The 19,707-nt window shown below is 44.6% G+C and overlaps 1 protein-coding gene across 1 annotated transcript; it reads right to left on the bottom strand.

Annotated features, from left to right (window-relative positions):
- Positions 1 to 413: 413 nt before the first annotated feature.
- RAB32 (RAB32, member RAS oncogene family) lies at positions 414 to 17,435 on the bottom strand. Its single transcript, XM_055135677.1, has 3 exons — positions 17,135 to 17,435; positions 3,291 to 3,568; positions 414 to 2,013 (listed from the first exon to the last, which is right to left on the bottom strand). Exons 1-3 carry the CDS (start codon positions 17,397 to 17,399, stop codon positions 1,864 to 1,866), a joined length of 693 nt encoding a protein of 230 aa, XP_054991652.1. The 5' UTR covers positions 17,400 to 17,435; the 3' UTR covers positions 414 to 1,863.
- Positions 17,436 to 19,707: the final 2,272 nt, after the last annotated feature.

The following is a 19,707-nucleotide window of genomic DNA, read 5'->3' as shown; positions in this document are numbered from 1 at the left end:
AGACTAAATAAACATACACACATATATGGTAAAGATGAGCACAAGAAGTACAACCTTTCTGTGTTTTGGTCTATGGTGCTTTTTTTGTTTAAAAAAATAAAGCCAATATATAAAAAAGACATTTTCAAGAAAAATTCCCTTTCCTTCAGCGACTCCCTAAATAAGCTTTATATTTTGAAATTTTGGCTTAGCACCAGCATTTTATACAATTTACATGATTGGACTTTTAGAGTTACAAAAAGGTCAAAAGTTCTGCTCTATACCTAGACAAGAAAGTTTATTAGAGTATGACACAGTGTTTCGGGAAAAAATACTTAATATTTTTAACTTACTAAAGATATGCTATTTAAATTAGGATCTTATTTCTATTCTTGAACCTCAAAAAATGTGATTTCATAAAAAAAATACATGTCCAAAGGCGTCAAAAAGTTTATTTCAATATAAAATACAGAAACACATTTATGATTCCTGGACAAGTTTCAGCGGCTTAACGGAAAGAGTGACCATAGTTTCTGACCCAAGACAACTCCTAATTTTTACTCCTCAAACATTCCTGTTACAGCAAACGCAATTCTATGCTGAAATTTTCCTATTTTCAATAAATCCATGAATGTTTTTTTATCAAGTTCACAGTAATACATAAGACAAATCTATTTAATAAGTCATTTTGCACTAACTCTGGATTATGTCACAAAGGCCTTTAAATTTTCTTTGGAAGAAATAAGTGGTTCTTTCACACAATATCAGTAAGTTCCTGAAAAATAGAAGGCATGGGTGAACAGACACAGTTTTTGAAGATAGAAAACATGTCCCACATTACATTTCTAGAACATTAATCCAGAACCAAAGTTTCATTGAAAATTCTTATTCATTTTCTTAATTGGGTTACATGCTAATTAGTACTAATATCATGAATCTGGCATTTTGTTTCTCATGTATTACACTTTAAATTCAAAATTCTGCATAAAAAGCACACTTGACCTAGTTTCTTTCACACACACAAGAACAACACAAGAGTGATGGTATAATTGTTTATAATTTGAAACAAATTCTTTGACTATAACTATTATATCGTAGAGTTGAAAACACTAGTCCTACTTGGAGAGAACTACGTTGGAAATATCCGTCAGATGTCCCAGAAAGAAACACAAACACGGGGAAAGAAGAAAGGAGAAAAAAGACTGGAGAGAGAGAACAAATTTTCATTTGTATTGTTTCAACTGGTAAGAACCAGAGCCGGCTACCAGCCTGATGTGAGTGATTTTTGAGATATTAGAAAGGGTTGGCATTTAAGTGGAGTAATAACCACAGGCCACACTAACTAGGGGTAGACAAATTATAATACTTAAAGATAAAAATCTCTACAAAAAAAACCCCAAAGGTCTGGAGAGAAAATATCAGTAGCTCTAACTCTTCCTTTGGCTGATGGTCTAAAAAGCCTCACTGACAACAGAGTAGGGACCTACGGATATAGAAATAGACTCATAAATCTACTGTCAGACTGTAGATAAAGTTTCATTACCACCCCAGCGCATATCCTAAAAATTACAATTCTGCAGTCTTACTGCATCCCGAGGAGATGCCATTAAGGGAAATATAAAAGGATAGTTAAAGGGATGTAAACATTATCCTGAACACAATGGCAATGATGACAGGTTAAGGCACACGCACTAAGGCATAGCCAGACCACTCCACCTATGGTCCACTTCAGTGTGGAATCCCAGGGATGGCATTGCTGTCACTTGGAAGTACAGCCCCAGGAAATGCACAATGCAGGGAGTCTGCCACTGTCGGCTACTCTTAGAATAGGGATCTTCTCTGAACGGAGCAAGGCTGCATTCCACGGGAGACAGACAAGAGTGGTCAGCAACACTGGGATTTGCTCTCTGCCGTGATATTCTCCTGACTCAGTTTGATCTTATCCGCATCCTTTTCTTCACTCGAAAAGCTCTGCTGGCTTTCGAGAATGTTCTCCACTAGGAACCGAGCTGCTTCATCTATGTTGATGTTATCCTGCAGAGAAGAGATGAGGTTAGCACCAAGGAAGGGAACTTGGAAAATTCATCAGAAGGGCTTTTAGGACCTACCGGCTTCCACTGTCTGGAATACTGAAAGTTGGAAGGAGGTTAAGATCACACTCAATTTACAGACTTAATTCTATCATCACAACTTCCTCAACACCATCATTCTTAGGTAAGGCTGTTATCTGACCCTCCAATGTGAAAGTTTTAACACACAAACACAAACATCTCAAACCTCCAAATTTAATGCTCGTGATTTTCATCTCTATGTGTAAGCTATTCACCAGCTGACTTATGTGTTTTTTGTTTGTCTTCAAAACAAATTTTATCTAGTTTCCCATCATGGATAAAAGTCTTACTCGAGATGAAGCATATTTCAGACTTTGTTCTTTTTTTTTTTTTGATACACAGGTGGTCTAAAACTTTCAAGCATCACATGAAAACATCGCCTGACCTTTTCTTTCTTTTTTTAAAAATTGTATTGAATCACTGTGAGACAGTTACAAGCTTTCATGTTTGGGTTGCAATCACAATGATCAAACACCCATCCCTCCACCAGTGCACACTCCTGACCACCACTATCCCCCGTATACCCCCCCTTTCCCACCCTCCCCCTGCCTCCATGGCAGACAATATTCCCTATACTCTCTCTACTTTGGGGCATCATGGCTTGCAACACAGACACTGAGAGGTCATCATGTTTGGTCCATTATCTACTTTCGGCATGCATCTCCCATTTCAACTGTTTCCTCCAGCCATCATTTTCTTAGTGATCCCTTCTCTATTCCATCTGCCTTGTCCCCTCTGCTCATGAAGCTGCCTAACCTCTTTCAATGTCTTTGAGTTCCTGTGTTTGAGTCCCTGCCATGACTTCTGCCTTTACCATGGCCATGGCACTGACTGTTTTGTTGTTGAGTCTTCGATAAAATCATGTGTCCTTGTGCTTGATGAGATACCTCATTCAAGCCCCACAAGCTCCAGTCCTGCCTCGCCGTGAGACTCAAACTCACAGAAAACCTTTGTTCTAGAGTCTACATAATAGCCCATTTTAATTGGAATGTAAAAATCTGCCCTTCCATTCACCTCCCCATTAGCCAACTTTGAAAGCATTCCTGCTGCTCACTGAAAGAAAATAGCATATTCCTATTATGCTGCACTGTTTTTTTTTTCTCTAGGCATCTCCGTCTCCAAACCACTCACATGAATCTAACTACTTTGTAGTTACAGCCCTAGTTTGCACGTTTACAGCAGAGCAGACACAAACCTCACCTTTGCAGAGGTTTCAAACCACCCAGAGAAGCCATGTTCTTTGCAGAACTGGTCCATCTGGGGAGGACTCTGACCACTGTCCCTCCTCTGGTCACACTTGTTGGCGAGAAGGACAGCAGGAATTGGACTGCCGTTTGGAAGATGGACTTTGCTATCCAGATCACTTTTCCATTTTAAAACGGCCTCAAAGGTGGAACCTCTTGATATATCGAAGACGACAAAGGCACCGTCAGCTTCTTTGTAGTATACCCGGGTCATGTTGCCAAACCGCTCCTGCCCTAGGAATTAATCACAGGAGATTAAAATGCAGAGTTCAGAGATGTCCATACAACAGATGCAGAAAGAATTGACATTGATCTCTAACCCTTCATAATGCTATAAACACGCATCTCCCATCTTACTGCAAACAGAAGTCGGTGGAATTAAGGACAGGGACGCAGAAACAAGACTCATAAAGCAGAAGTGGTCCAACACGTGGTCTGGGCAGATGATTAACCGTCTTTATGTCCTGTGGGTCTAGACACCCCATTCTACACAAACATCAGCTCTTAAAGCTACACTTTCTCCTTGCATTCGCGTTGCTCTAAGGGATCAGAGACGCTGAAAGGAAAAGGAAAGCTGGGGAGCGGAAGGAAGAAAGGACAAGAATAGAACAAAATGAAGTTTGCAGGAAGAAGATTTGTAGTAATGTGGGTAAATGCTAGTTGAGCAGATTAGGACTGGGCATGAGAAAAGGGCTCCTGTACTCAACTCATCTTCCCATCACCTCGCCGGCCTATATAGCTGCTTCAAACTCAGTCCACAAAATGGAGTTCTTCCAAGGAGGCAGACATATGCAAAGGAATCTAACAAAAGACAGCAAGGCAGAGCTGGAGCAATAGCACAGCGGGTAGGGCGTTTGCCTTGCATGCGGCCGACCCAGGTTCGATCCCCAGCATCCCATATGGTCTCCTGAGCACTGCCAGGAGTAATTCCTGAGTGCAGAGGCAGGAGTAAGCCCTGTGCATCGCCAGGTGTGACCCAAAAAGAAAAAAAAAAAAAAGACAGCAAGGCAGTTGTGATATTACACACTGTTTGAGGGCCGGAACAATTGCACAGAGGGGAGGGTGTTTGCCTTGCAGCTGATCAGGGTTCAATCCCAAGCACCCAGCACCCGCCAGGACTAATTCCTGAGTGTAGAGCCAGGAGTAACCCTTGAGCATTGGCGGATATGAGCCCCGAAAAACTAAAAGAAAAACAAAACAAAACAATTGTTCGAATTACAGAGTGCTTCAGTAACACTACTTTGTTACTTTGAACTTAACCGGGGCCGTTGGACACTCTGGTGGGAAGGATTGACTCACTGCCTGACATATTCTAGAGGGCTCTGCAAAGTTTCCTCTTGCTATCTGAAATCTTACCACTGCTTGGCCTATGAAGGACCTTTATCTTCATCTGGCAGAGGAAACTCACACACACACTTGGCCGAGATGACAGTGATGGAAGAAGCGGGGACTAGAACCCGTGCCTTCTGACTCACATATGCCAAGTGGAATTATGCCAGACTTTCTGAACACCCTTGCAAGTGAACACCCTTGACTTCTACTGTCAACCATCAGATTATAAATTATACAGCAGCTTCCAAAAAAAAAAAAAGAAGTGTAAAATGCCCACTCCATTGTAGGCACCGCAATAATGCCAGCTGTTAGCAGACCTAGTATTGGATAAATGTAATGCAGTAGTGGGAGTGTGAGGGTGGGGGAGAAGGCAGCAGTATGCTAAGACACAGCCCTGTGGATTATTAACTAATTAGGGGGTCATATCTGCGGGGCTGCAAAAGGCTGGCCTAGGAACAAAAGGGAACCTGATGAAAGCACAGCAAGAAAGAGAAAATCCCAAAATCAAGGGCCAACAGGCAGTTTCACTCCAGGCAAGCCGGCAAAAGTCAATTGTCTGTAGAGATCTTTAGGAATCACCCAAAGCCCTTCCAGTTCTCACATTCTCAGGTCGAAGCTTCCATGGTTGCAACCTTTCACACTTTACTGTTTTTCTGGAGATTCTAAAGTCATGAATCCAGACAGCAGAGGGGATCAAAGGGAAACAATCCAGCATCAAAAGGATATGTCTACGAACTGGGGGGAGTAGCATATTCGTCAAAAAGATTGTAGGATAGACGACTTTATTGAGTTATTAACCTCTTTTTAAAAAATTATTGAAACACTAAAAATTTCTTTGTAGCACATGTCCTCGCCGTTGGGCGGGGCTGGGCGTGCCCCTCAGAGTGAATGTGGAGGTTCCACATGGCTGGTGTGGGGGGCAGAGCAGCCTAGAGGGTGGAGGGGGCCGTCAGCCCTGACTGAAAATAAATAAATAATTTCTGTAGTAATCTTTCAGTGCTGCACAAATATTCTTGAGTGGCAAAAATGAATTTAAAAGCCACTAATTCTAAAATACATGAAATTTAATTGGCTGATATGGGTGGTGGCTGATGGCTCTTTATGACTCAGTCAAAATACAGTTTAAGTGAGGTCACTGATTCTGTCAGGATAATTAAGTATTCATTAGATTCTTTCTATAATCATTATAGTAATATGATGTCATTTACTCATTTATAAATGTCATGCATATAATATAATTTATATCTTGACATACACACACAAACACACACATCTCACACTACAATTTCTAGCCATCTTAGCTAGAAATTTCCAAGGGCATCAAGTTGAGTCATGATACTACTACTTTATCAAGATATTAAATTACTCTCAGAACTATACTTTAACATGCTAAAATTATAAGCACTACTAGAAGTAAAAATTTTTTACATTAAAGGTCTACCATAACACTTACATAGACATCAATGTAACTAAAAATAGAACACTGCTAGTTTTCCCACTTTTCATCTGACTTGCACAATTTTCCTTCAAAGAAGTGATTCTATTATTCTCAGATAAAATAAGCTTAAAAGGGAATCCATCGAATTAGCATTGGGTTTGAAATACACGCTATTAAAGTAGGAGATTCATAGTTTCATTCTGACCACTAAGGAATTAAAGGGTGCACATGACTTCCTATAATCGCAGTGAATTATCTGGTTTCCTTTCATCATAGCTCAGATGAGGAGACAGAATCATGTCACATGAAAGTTAAGTGTTTGGGAAGGGAACTAGCTGGATCCATGCCCTGATTTTTCAAGTTATAGGTCTGTAGGTCTTGGAAAAACCTCTTATCCTTCTAGAGTTGCAGTTTACTCATCTGCAAACTTGGAATCATCCAAAATTCTCCAAATTATTAAGTTTAATTGAGAAGGTAAGCCAAATAAAGGACACTGGAATACTTTTAATGTTTATTATTATGAGAGAGTTTACATCAACAATGTTTCCAATAATGGAATTTCATCTACATTTGACATCTATTTTCACCTAAAAATAAAACAAAATGAAACAAAAAACACTAAAGGGAGTGAGGGACAGATCTGCTTATATACCTACTTAAATTTTGGAAATAAACGTAATTATAAATATGCATAATGTATATAAAGCTTTACTGCATCCAAAGATATAATTTAAAAGTTTAATATGTTGCTTTGTTCTTTCTTAACCAATTAGTTTGACAAGAGTGAGAAACAGACTGTCTCTACCTTATAAATTCTCTTGCCCTTAGACACCTTCAAAGGAGGCTCTTGTTAAACAGAGAAGAAGGTAACAGGAAACTGAGAAAGAAACTGAAGACGGGAGATGAATGGGAGGAGGCCCGGAAATCAGCAGACTGGTCTCAGTGGAGAGCAGGAGACAGTGACTCCGGGCCAATTGCCAGGTCCAGCAAAGCTGAGGGCAGAACAATCTCAACATGGCTATAACTCAGAACCTCCTCCGTGCCTGGTAAGGGACTAACTTCTAGGTGCGATTTCTTAGGAATTCTGATTTGGCAAGTAGAGAGGATTGCCAGCCCCCTGTCCTCCCGTACCTTAGAAATACTCTATAGGGGGAAGCAATATGCCCATCTCAAATAATACAAAACCCCTAGATTTCTCAGAAGCCTTTGAAAATAGGATTGCCCACTTGGTTGGACAGCAAAAACAAATGCCTAAGGACAGCAAAGTGATGGAACAGCAGTTTAAAGCTTTCCTGGGGCTGCTCACCAGCTTTCAAACATCCACGTCCAAACTATCTCAGAGGGATAATGAACTTCTTCCTGGCTAACCCATACTCTCCAGGATGTTAACCAGATGAAGTGAAATATACCAACTATCAGATGGTAAACAGTCTTCATCCAAAGAACCCCAGGTAATTCTGATGGCGGCTCCATAACAATCACATTGAAGACACTTCAATACGTTTAACTTAATTTCAAGAAGCTTCAAAAAGTATCGCTGCAGAAGACACTTTAGGAAACTATCAGGAAGAAGTGAAAAGAATGTAGAGGAGATTATAAAACAGAGATCCTTGAAAACCAAACCAAACCCGGTATCCATTTATTGCTCAGCTCTGTCTCAAAAGAAGAGTGAAGAGATGACATCTCCATGACTTTTTGGACTGCAGAAAGCACTCAAGTTCTTCTGAAAAGACAACTGATGTCTAAAGCACCCTTTCCTAAATCTTTTCTCTCACCTTTCAGCAGTATCCACACGTGTAGATGTTCACACTTGTTTCACCATCCAAGAGAAGATCTCTGTAACTAGCATCTCACCAGAGCTTGCCAACTAAACCCACTCTCTATTACTTAGGTGTTGATTAAGTGTGAAATCCTAACTATTTTAAGAATATGCTATTACTGAGCTACAAATCGACGCCCTCCAAACTTAGGAAGAACATGTTCTTTCCATCTATTTTAATAAGTATCGAGGAATGAAATATGTTAATGAAAAAATTCCACATGTCTTCAGAGATTCTGACAGCTAGAGGCCTTGCAGACCAGAGCAAGAACGGCCCTCTTAGATTACCCGGCCCCTTGAGATAGCAAAGAACTTGCTGGTAGCACAACTCTGATACACAAAAGACACAAATTTCAAGTCCATATTCTTTTCCACTTATCAAGTTCCTGCAGTCCAGAACCTTCCTGATCTAAAATGCTTCAGGGCTAGGCGGTAGACTATGGCTAGAGGGCTCACATTATTGCTCAGAACCTACTACAGACTTTCAACCTGTCCAATTCTTAGCTTGCTCATTTGACCTAATTTGCCCTATTTCTTCGCGCCAAAAAAAAAAAAAAAACCTAGTTAGGGCTCTAGCCCTTACTTTTTTTTTTTTTTTAATTTTTAAAATTTTATTGAATCACCGTGAGATAGTTACAAACTTTCATGTTTGGGTTACAATCTCACAATGATCAAACACCCATCCCTCCACCAGTGCACATTCCCCACCACCAATATCCCGGGTATACCCCCCCTTTCCCACCCTCCTCCTGCCTCCATAGCAGACAATATTCCCCATACTTTCTCTCTACTTTTGGGCATTATGGCTTGCAACACAGACACTGAGGTCATCATGTTTGGTCCATTATCTACTTTTGGCACGCATCTCCCATCCCAACTGGTTCCTCCAGCCATCATTTTCTTAGTGATCCTTCTCTATTCCATCTGCCTTCTCCCCTCCGCTCATGAAGCAGTCTTCCAGCTATGGGGCAATCCCCTGGCCCTTGTATCTACCATCCTTGGGTGTAAGCCTCATGTGATTCTAGCCCTTACTAACCCCAGCGCTCCCCCAGGGCACTGAATCCTCATGCTGGAACAGTGAACAATACTATCTCTTCTTTTTCTTTTTTCTTTTCATTTTTTTGCTTTTTGGACCACACCCAGCAATTTTCAGCTGTTACTTCTGGCTCTGCACTCAGGAATTATTCCTGGCGGTACTTGGGGGACCATATGAGATGTTGGCCGGGTCAGCGGCTGTGTGCAAGGCAGACACCCTACCTTGCTATACTATCGCTCCAGCCCCAATACTATCTTTTCAATGGCCATCACCGCTGGAGAGAGTTCCGTCCAGATCGGGATAAGAATATCTGGTACAGGGGCTGGAGCAATAGCACAGCGGGTAGGGTGTTTGCCTTGCACGCGGCCAACCTGGGTTCTAATCCCAGCATCCCATATGGTCCCCTGAGCACCGCCAGGGGTAATTCCTGAGTGAAGAGCCAGGAGTAACCCCTGTGCATCGCCGGGTGTGACCCAAACCCCCCGCCCCCCCCCCCAAAAAAAAGAATATCTGGTACATTTTAACAAAGAGCAAGAGTCACTGGAATTTCCATAGCAGAAGCTTAATGAAAAACTGGAAGGTCAGGGTAACAACTCCATGATGGATATAATTTCTCTTAAAATGCATTTCATAGTAGCACAGAATGGGGCTGGAGATATACAAGAGGAAAGTCGATTGTCTCTCATGCAGCCTACCCCGGTTCTATCCTCAACGCTGCATCCAGTTCCTAGTGCACCACTAGGGGCACTCCTGAGCACAGAGACAGGATCAGGTGCTGAGCACTGCCACATTGTAGCTGAAAATTCCACCCCCATCCTCAAAATTAACACTGAAGGATATAAGCTCACTGGCTTCATCACTGACATCACGTGTGGAGCAGGCAAATATCCACATTCATTGCTGTGCTTTTCCAGGATGTGCTAAGCAACTATCTACTAAACAGCTCTATGATCTTCAAGTAAGTCCACATGTTTCAATTTAAATGAAACAATCGGGTGTTCGAGCATTGTATAACTGGGACTTAAACCTGAAAGTTTTGTAACTTTCCACATGGTGATTCAATAAAAGAATAAATAAAAAAAATAAAATAATCTGTCAAGGATTTAAAAAAATAAATGAAACAATCATCTAAACAATTATTTAAATGACTGGGGAAGAATGAAGGAGAAAATGAAAAAAAAAAACAACCAAACTAACCTGGAGTGGCATGCTTCTCAAGTAAGTATAATAAATGGAAATTCTGGATTGATAGCATAAAAAATGAGTAAAGGGTATAAAATATAAGTACACACTTGGATATTAGGATAACCAGAGCATTTGAAAAGATAGATGAAAATTCATGATTGCCTTGATAGCAATGAAGTAAAAACCTTCTCTACTATCAGAACGTGCTTCCCTATCTCAGAACCAAAATGGTCACTGAACAGTGTCCCAAGTGACCTAAAATTCCCTGGAGTAGCTTTTCTACAGCTCTGGGTATTTGGGCCGTGGGAGCGATAAAAGTCTAGGATTCAATTCAAATGGTTGAATTACTCGGCAAACGTTTGGAAGCAAAGCCAAGGTTTAGGATTTCTGATGGAGGCAATCAGACAGCCCACACTCCAAAAAAGACAAGGCAAGAGGCGTATCATTAGGAAGGGGGATTTCTAGGTGCGGTTAGCACAAGTATGCAGTTAAGCTGATTATTCTGCCAGTCAGCTGTGCACGGGTGGGACAGCCAGGCAAGAACAAATGGTCTTCCTTGAACTCATTTGTTGGGAAATATTTACAGCTATAAAATGAAATAATAGGATTTGCTTAGAATGAGGCAGGACAGTAAGAGTCTGAATAAAGCTGGTGTTGGCTCTCACAGACAGAACTTGGATGGAATAAAGAGTTTTAAAATCCCTTCAATTTTTAGGTGGTCACGAACCCAGGGAAGTCACTGTAGCATTCAGTGTCTGACACGGAGATAACATAGGCAGAGGAGACAGCTCACGTGGTGGTAGAGCATGTGCTCTGTATGTGGGAGGCTTGGGGTTCAATTCTTGACACCGCATCATTCCCACCCACAAACACAGCCAATTGTGATCTCACAACAACTATCAAGAAGCAGAGACTGCAAAGAACACAGGCCAGTAGCTCAATGCATTGTTTTTTCATATTTATAACAAGCGTGACTATTAATAATCCCTGTGTGGGGGGCTGGAGCGATAGCACAGCGGTTAGGGCATTTGCTTTGCACGCGGCTGACCTGGGTTCGAATCCCAGCATCCCGTATGGTCCCCTGAGCACCGCCAGTAGTAATTCCTGAGTGAAGAGCCAGGAATGACCCCTGTGCATTGCCAGATGTGATCCAAAAAGCAAATAAAATAAATAAATAAAAATCCCTGTGTGATACTTTGAAAGTCAAGAAAGCTTTTGGGGGAGAGAGAGAGAGTACAGGAGGTAAGGTGCTTGCTTGCCTTGCACATGGCCATCCTGGGTTTGATGCTTCCAAGCACAGCTTATGGACCCCCGTGTGCCATGTGCTCAGGGGGGATCACTTAGCACAGAGCCAGGAGCAAGCCCCTCAAATACAACAAAATGAAAAGGGGGTCGGAGTGATAGTACAGCAGTTAGGACATTTTGCCTTGCATGCCTCAGACCCAGGTTCGATCCCCAGCATTCCATATGGTTTCTGGAATACCACCAGGTGTAATTCGTGAGTGCAGAGCCAGGAGTAACCCCTAAGCATTGCCAGGTGTAGTCCAAAACAAGACAACCATAGAAAGTAAGTAGCACTGTAGCACTGTTGTCCTGTTGTTCATCGATTTGCTAGAGCGGGCACCAGTAACATCTCCATTGTGAGACTTGTTGTTACTATTTTTGGCATATCGAATACGCCACTGGTACTTTGCCAGGTTCTGCTGTGCGGGCAGGATACCCTCGGTAGTTTGCCAGGCTCTCCGAAAGGAACCGAGGAATCGAACCCAGGTTGGCCACGTGCAAGGCAAATGCCCTACCACTATGCTATCACTCTAGTCCTAACCATAGAAAGTACTTGGGGTAATGTTCCAGATCAGAGGAAATCGTTTGGTCTGGTAACTAGCAAGTTGCAAAATGAGTCAAGAACATTAAAAACCACTGTTCTAATGAGGATGGGTACCCCCAAATTAAAAAGCATACACAAATGTAGTGTCCGTAATGCAGTTTTCTAGCCATGCATTTAAAATTTGCCCTTCGGTCCAAATGAGTGCTTGATTTTTGGAGAGAAAATTTTATCTGATTTTCACAAGAAAATTTAATCCTGAACAGTGAGGGCCGAGGATTAATCTAAAGGCACTTAGGAGCTTGCAGGATAGGGCAGGGGTTAGGGTGTGTGACGTGCAGATAGCCCATTCTCATTCCATCACTGGTACCCTAGGTTCCTCCCCCTAGCCTTGCTGTGGGGGGGCTGGAGAATAATCTCAGGCACTGCGAGCCCCCACAGTGGAACCACATCCTCAGCCCTAGCACCAAACCACTCGCCTGGGACAAGTAGCAGGAAGTGCCGTGGGGGACCCTGAGCCCCCGTGAGGAGACTCCCCCAGACGCAACAAAATAAAATTTAAAACACGCTAAAAGACAAAAAAGAAATATAGCAGCTGTAAGAAAGGGCGCCCTAATCTCCCTGTTTCTCTCTGAAATCAGGAGCTACAGCTCACGCCTGTGCCAGGAAGAATTATCCTCACTCACAGACGGCTGTGACGGGAGAATTCCATACCTACTGACCTTGATAAAATCACCCTGATCTCCCCACAGCCTCCCTTTATATCTCAGTGGTTTATTATTTTTCAGAACTACCCCTCAAGTTCAACTCAGTGATAAAATCTGACAAGCCAAGTTTTCTTCGGGTCCTCGTTTCCTTGTTTTATATCAGAGGGCTTCTATGTCATGTAAAACCTATAAACCATACAGGCATAGCTTTTCTTGGGAGTCTATCTTACATCAACTTAATCCTCAGGCCCTGTCTAAAACTCGTCAGAGGGTGGAAGGAAAATATGACTGTAACAAAGACAAAGATTACATAAAGACTAAACTATATTTTCTGGACAAGCTCTAAGTGAATAAGCTTAAACGTAAAACAGGAGTCAGTGAGAGAGTACAGCAGGTAGGTGCTTGCCTTGCATGTGGTAACTGGGTCCAATCCCTAGAACCACATATTGTTCCCTAGAGCCGCCAGGAGTGACCCCTGAGCAAAAGCTGAAGTGATCTTGAGCAACCATTTTTTGCCACCCCCCAAAAAAAATTTAAGCCTAAGCCAGTCATTCATCTTTCCTGACAAACTGTAAAATCTCCAAGAAGCATACAATAAACATATGTGCAGCACTACTTCATCTCTATTATGCATTTAGAAAATCAGAGATGTTTCCAACTGCATTTTCATTTACTAGGCGTTTATTAAATTCCCTTTGGAAAACCTTACAAAAGATTTCAATATTTTGGGAGATGTCAGTCATGTTTTGAGAAGCAGTCTCAGATTGGGTATAAATTAAGAGAGCAGTTGAAATAAATTGCAACTGTACGTTAACGTTCTGCTCATTTCACACCGTCAGAAAGGGTGCCTAGGAAATCGTATGGTTTTTAAGTAAAGTCTAAGTTTAGCTTAAACTGCTAGGCAACGTTAACAGAAAATATCTAGAAAATTCTTGTCTCTCAGAGTTTTCAGGCACAAACACGGGGGTCAGTTACCACCTTCCCCATCTCTGGAGCAACAAAAACAAAACTAACCAGTAACACCAGAGTGAGTCACAGCCAGAGGCCAGATCCACATACTATTGTGCAATCTAGGAATATTTCTATCCTCTGAGAATTAAATACTTTGTTACGGCACAAGGCAAAAATGTTTAGCCATGAGGGGAATTTTTCAAGTAGCCTCCACCTTCATTCCATCATTAGGCCTTAATTCAGAGGGTATCAAAGCTAAGATTCACTGGTAGATGCAAAAGTCAAACCAAACGAAGTTTATGATGTCATGTTGGTTTATAAAGCATAGCTTTAAAAAAGTTCCTCTGGGGGCTGGAGTGATAGCACAGAGGGTAGGGCATTTGCCTTGCATGAGGCCGACCCGGGTTCGATTCCCAGCATCCCACATGGTCCCCCAGCACTGCCAGGAGTAATCCCTGAGTGCAGAGCCAGGAGTAACCCCTGTGCACTGCTGGGTGTGACCCAAAAACCAAAAATTTAAAAAAGTTCCTCTGCCTCTCAATTTCCAGATATATCAGTGCCACTTCAAAAAGCCTTTTACTGGAGCAATAGTATAAGTGGGAAGGGCATTTGCCTTGCGTGCGGCCGACATGGGTTCTATCCCTGGTATCCCAAAGGGTGCCCAGAATACCACCAGGAGTAATTCCTGAGTGGAGAGCCAGGACTAACCCCTGAGCATCACCAGGTATGCCCCACCCCCAAAAAAGGCAAAGTCTTTTATCCTACTCATGGCTGAAAACCTAAATGGATCTCTAACCTTGTTCACTTCACTGATACATCTATTTGCTGGATGATATAAATATCCAGAGCTTCCTTTCAGGAGTTATTCCTGGCAGGATGCAGGGACCCTATGGGGTTCAGGGAATGAAATTCTGTTGGGCCGTGTGCCAGGCAGATGCTCTGCTCACTATATAGCCTCTGCAGCCCCAGAGATCTCTCTGCTGCTTTATTTGGACCTCCCAAGTAAGTGCTCATAGACTCGGGATTCTCCCCCGTTGGGCCTGCAGTTCAGCTCAAGGGCTCAAGGATATGACAGCTGCTTGGGTCCGATGGCGTGATTTGTGCCCTGTGATGCTGTACCCCGTGATGCTCAGGGGACCATGGAGGCCTGGGGATGCACCCTACATTCTGTCCTATTTTCTGGCCCCTCTCTGGCCATCTTCCAAGTCTGCTTTCCTCAGCAAAACGGAAACTTTAGATTTAGACAAAAGTGCAAGGAAATTTCATGCAGACAGGTATGTGACAGAGTCTGCCCCCTTGGAGGTCTGATCTGGAAGGATTGAAGGAGAAGTGGTGAGAAGAAGCACTTTTCCTCGAGGCTGGAGGCGGGGAGGAATTACACTATGACATGGAATATCAAGTTGATCCTATTTTTCTTTTCTTTTCTTTTTTTTTTTTTTTTTGGTCTTTGGGTCACACCCAGCAATGCACAGGGGTCATATGGGATGCTGGGATTTGAACCCTGGTCGGATGCTTGCAAGGCAAACGCCCTACCCGCTGTGCTATCGCTCTAGCCCCGGTCCTATTTTTTTAAAGGCAGTTGGATCCAATCCTATTAGATAAACGCCACATCAACTTTCCATCAAGAATATGGTGAACCTGCCAAGATGGAGTTTAAGAGTCACCTGCATGGAAATGCTCAGCGACTGGGAAGCTCCTGGGAATGACTCCGAGGAGACTCCCCGACTTTATCTAGAAGCAGCACTACTGCTGTCCAGGGCACTGTGAAACAACAGGAAGTGTTTTGAAAGAACCCTCTGGCTTCACAGGATGACTTTTCAAACGAACTTTTGGTCTTCTGAAAACAAAAGAGTAAACGCTGCCCAAGGTAGATCACCCCGCTTTCTCTCGAGGTGGAAAAGTGCTGTACTGGGTTCTTCTACGTGAGAAGAACTTGTTCGTTAATGAGTGTGGAGGTAATCTTTATTCAGCGCTTTCTTCCACACGGTCACAAGCTGAGGAGCCCGTGGGCCCCCCCAACCTCAGGCACACACTCTGCTACCGGGGCAGGCTCTGACCTGCTGCCACTCACGTGCTCCTTTGCAGGCTGAGTTCTCTGACACCAATCAGGGACACTCGAAGAACCGCTTCCATATGGAAACTTTCCAGAGCTAACATCTTCGCGTTAACATGATCACACGCCTGCCAGAACTGACACCTCTAACTTCCAGCAAAGAGACATGTTCTCCTGCCCGCCAGGCATCCAAAGAGTGTGTGTGTGTGTGTGTGTGTGTGTGTGTGTGTGTGTGTGTGTGTGTGTGTGTGTGTGTAGGAATTTAAAGCTTACTGTTCATTTGAGAGGAACACCTAGAAAATTTTCACTCGGGTGATCTGACCCAGGAACGCGGCATTTGAAGAATGGGGAACAGGGGTGATCCCTGATCCCTCAGTGCAGAGCCAGGAGTAAACCCTGATCTCTGCCCAATGTGTCTCCTCAAAACAAAACAAAACCAAAAAGAATAAATTAACCTCGTTTCTCATCTCCATGTATAGCTAGGATGTAACTTTGTTTAAATCAGTCATACTTTTTTAGCAATACTGAAAAAGAATGAGGAGACCCGCGCTCTCCCCTGCCCTCCCAGGAGTATTGCAATGATCAGGTTTGTCCAGTATCCAGGGGGAAACTTCCGGCAACGTCCTCCACGGATTTTCCACTGCCCACCATGGATTTTCCACTTCCCTCCATGGACTTTCCACCGCTGGAGAGTGAGCTCAGGCCCAGAGCTCACTTTTCCAAAAAGGAAAATCCACACTTAGCAGAAAGAAGCATCTGGTAGGGTTACTCAGTCATGCATGTGTTTACCGTGCCCTACTTTAACGTTCAACTTGGGCTGCCTGATGCAGTGAACTGAACTCACAGGAGTCCCGGGGGCGGAGGGAGGGGGACACACACCATCTCCCTAAGTGGCTGGTCTCGTGTACACACACACACACACGCGCGCGCGCGCAAGCATTCACACACGCACACAGGCAAGCATGCCCATGCAGGCGAGTTCAAGTTGAGGACAAAGTAAAAGCAAAGCAAACAGAAGTTCAGACAGCTGCGGAAACCCAGCGGCCGCCCTTCCCCTGGGGCCCCTAGTTACCCCAAATTCCCACAGCTGCAGGTATGCACGCGCACACACACACACACGCACACACACACGTGTGTGTGTGTCCTGTGTCCCGACTCTTCCTTACCCCGCAATGTCCCACAGCTGCAGGGACGCGCGCGCGCACACACACACACACACACACACACACACACACACACACACGTGTGTGTCCCAGCTCCTCCTTATCCAGCAATGTCCCAAAGCTGCGGGAACACACACACACACACACACACACACACAGACACACACAGGCACACGCACATGTGCCCTCCTTACCCGCGACGTAAGGACCCACGGCTGCAAGGACGCACACACACAAGGGCACCCAGGCATGCACGCGCGCACGCACACGCGCGCCGCGGGCCCTCCTTACCCGCGATGTCCCACAGCTGCAGGCGCACCAGCGTGCGGCTGTCCCAGTTGAGCACCTTGAGCGCGAAGTCCACGCCGATGGTGGCGCGGTAGTGCTGCGAGAAGAGCTGGTGCACGTAGCGCTTGATGATGCTGGTCTTGCCCACGCCCAGCTCGCCGATGACCAGCACCTTGAACAGGTGCTCGCGGGTCTCGGGCGCCGCGGCGGCGGCGTTGGCGGAGGCGGCGGCCCGCCGCTCGGGGTCCCCGGCACCCCCGCCCGCCATCCGCGCCCGCTCCGCTCCCGCCGGCTGCCGCGAGCCGGGCCGCCCCCGCCGCGCCTGACGGTCACAGGACCCGGAACCCGCGCGGGCGGGGCGGGGCGAGGGCCGGGCGGCCCGGGGCGGGGAACTTCCTCCGGGGACCGGGAGCCCCACCCCCTGCTGGCGGCCGGGAGAACTGCAGCCCGCGGGGGCCGCTCGCGCGGTGCGGGGGGGGCGGCGGGCAGACAGACCCGCAGACCCAGGCCTGGGGCTGGGAAGAGGCCAGGGAGGGGGTCCACAGGATTACGATCCCGATGAGACCCCCGTACAAAATGAAACGGAAGCAACATAGTTCGGGAAAGCTGGCTTCTGTGGCTGAAGACAGGCATCGGAGCGCGTTCTGTGACTTTCAAGTTTTTATTGACATAGGTTAAGGGCACGGAGCAGTTGGTCGTCACAAAGGGACCTGCTGCAGGGGACTGGATGCAGGCGGCGGGCAGATGGGGAAGGCACCTCCCCAGGCTAGGGCTTCCTGGGAAGTAGTAGTCCTGAAGTTGCTTTGTTTTCTGTTGGGCCTGAAGTTGGGGGGGCCCCCACGGGTGGCTGGTGTGAGGTGAAAAGGAGACGGGAGAGGGTGGGGGGGAGAGAGAGAGACAGAGACAGAGAGACAGAAACAGAGACCGAGAGACAGAGAGGAGAGAGAGAAGAGAAGAGAAGAGAAGAGAAGAGAAGAGAAGAGAAGAGAAGAGAAGAGAAGAGAAGAGAAGAGAAGAGAAGAGAAGAGAAGAGAAGAGAAGAGAAGAGAAGAGAAGAGAAGAGAAGAGAAGAAGAGATAAGAGAGGAAAGAGAAAGAGAGAGAAAAGAAAGGATTGAGAGAAGAGAGAGGGCAGGAGAGAGAAGAGAGAGAGACAGAGAGAAGAGAAGAGAGAGGAGAGAAGAGAGAGGAGAGAAGAGAGGAAAGAGAGAGAGGAAATAGAGAAGAGAGGAAAGAGAGAAGAGAGAGAGGACAGGAGAGAGAGGAGAGAGAATTTCTGGGTTGCTTTCAGAAACCATCTAAGCACCTGCTTAGACATCCCCCCCCCCAAATAAACCCCTTAAGGGTAAAGGTGGGAGTGACTATTAAAAATCCATGGCTATGTCTGTAAAGGCATTGGATGGCTAGTGAGCCTTATATGTGCTTTTTCTGTTGTCCCAACATAGAGAAGCCTTCCAAGATGTGTCCCAGCTTGGGGAAAGAGGAAATTCTCTCCTTGCGCCATACAGTTGTGTACTGCATCTTCCTACAGTTTTGCTTTTGTTATTTTAATCAAGTTCCCTCTGCTCTAACTCTCCTGCTTCCACTGAGGAATAGAATTGTGTTGTCAGAAATTGTATTTGGTAAGGGATTTCAAATGAGAAGTGGTTACCAACTAAAGGCAGGACAGTGGCTCTAATTCTGTGGTTCTAAGATGTGATCTTAAGAATTTGTTAAAATGGATGATGATACTCATTTAGTGAGGGTTCTATGCCAGGTAGGACTGAGATAGAGCCAGAAAACATATATTCCAAATGAGTTCCTCGGTATTGCTGATCTGGTGGGTCCACAGGAAGCACGGTGCTTGCATTTCAAACTTTCAAGCTCCGAAGAATCATCTGGGATTTTGTGTAAGTGCAGAGTCTTCCCCTAGCTGGTGTGGGGCCTGAAATTTAGAGATTTAAATAAGTTCCCAAGTGAGGTTCGAAGGCTATATTTTGGCTACCAAGGGTTTAGATTATCATTCATTAGTCGGCATGCCTGTGAATTCATCTCACCTGGTATTAAGGACTGAACGTGAGTGTTCTACAAACTTTATATGCTGCCATCCTAACGCCAAAAGGTGGGTTAGATTATAATTCGGTAGTCAGCACACCTGTGAATTCATCTCATCTGGGATTAAGGACTGAGTGAGTGTTCTTCAAACTTCATACACTGAGATCCTAATGCCAAAGGGTGATGGTGTTAGAGACAGACCCTCCAGAAGTAATTAGATCATGAGAGGAGAGCTCTTGCTCTCAAGAAGGAGATGGGTCTGTTTCCAAGCCTTAGCAAGGTCTCCTGCTCCTTCTACTGTGTGATGTCATAAGGAGACAATCACCAAGGAAGTAAGACTTGGGATGCATCAGAAACCAAATCTACCAGCTTCTTGATCTTGATTTTGGACGTTTTAGACTCCAGAGCTATAACCAATATTTGCTGACAAGCCACATGCTAAAACCTACTTCTTGAGAGAAAATTTTCAACACATCCCCCTCATGTCATAAAGTTTTCATCTAAAACTTGTATTAGGTTTACAAATTTTGATGTTTGGAAATT

This window comes from Sorex araneus, chromosome 4 (genome assembly GCF_027595985.1).
Source record: "Sorex araneus isolate mSorAra2 chromosome 4, mSorAra2.pri, whole genome shotgun sequence".
Taxonomy (NCBI): domain Eukaryota; kingdom Metazoa; phylum Chordata; class Mammalia; order Eulipotyphla; family Soricidae; genus Sorex; species Sorex araneus.
The sequence above is the reverse complement of the archived record's forward strand: the minus strand, read 5'-3'. Positions and strand labels throughout refer to the sequence as shown.

Coding starts and splice junctions, on each gene's coding strand:
- RAB32 (XM_055135677.1), bottom strand. CDS start 17,399: ATGGCGGGCGGGGGTGCCGGGGACCCCGAGCGGCGGGCCGCCGCCTCC. Junction 3,569..17,134: donor GCAGCTGTGGGACATCGCGG/GTAAGGAGGGCC, acceptor ATTAATTCCTAG/GGCAGGAGCGGTTTGGCAAC. Junction 2,014..3,290: donor GGTTTGAAACCTCTGCAAAG/GTGAGGTTTGTG, acceptor TCTTCTCTGCAG/GATAACATCAACATAGATGA.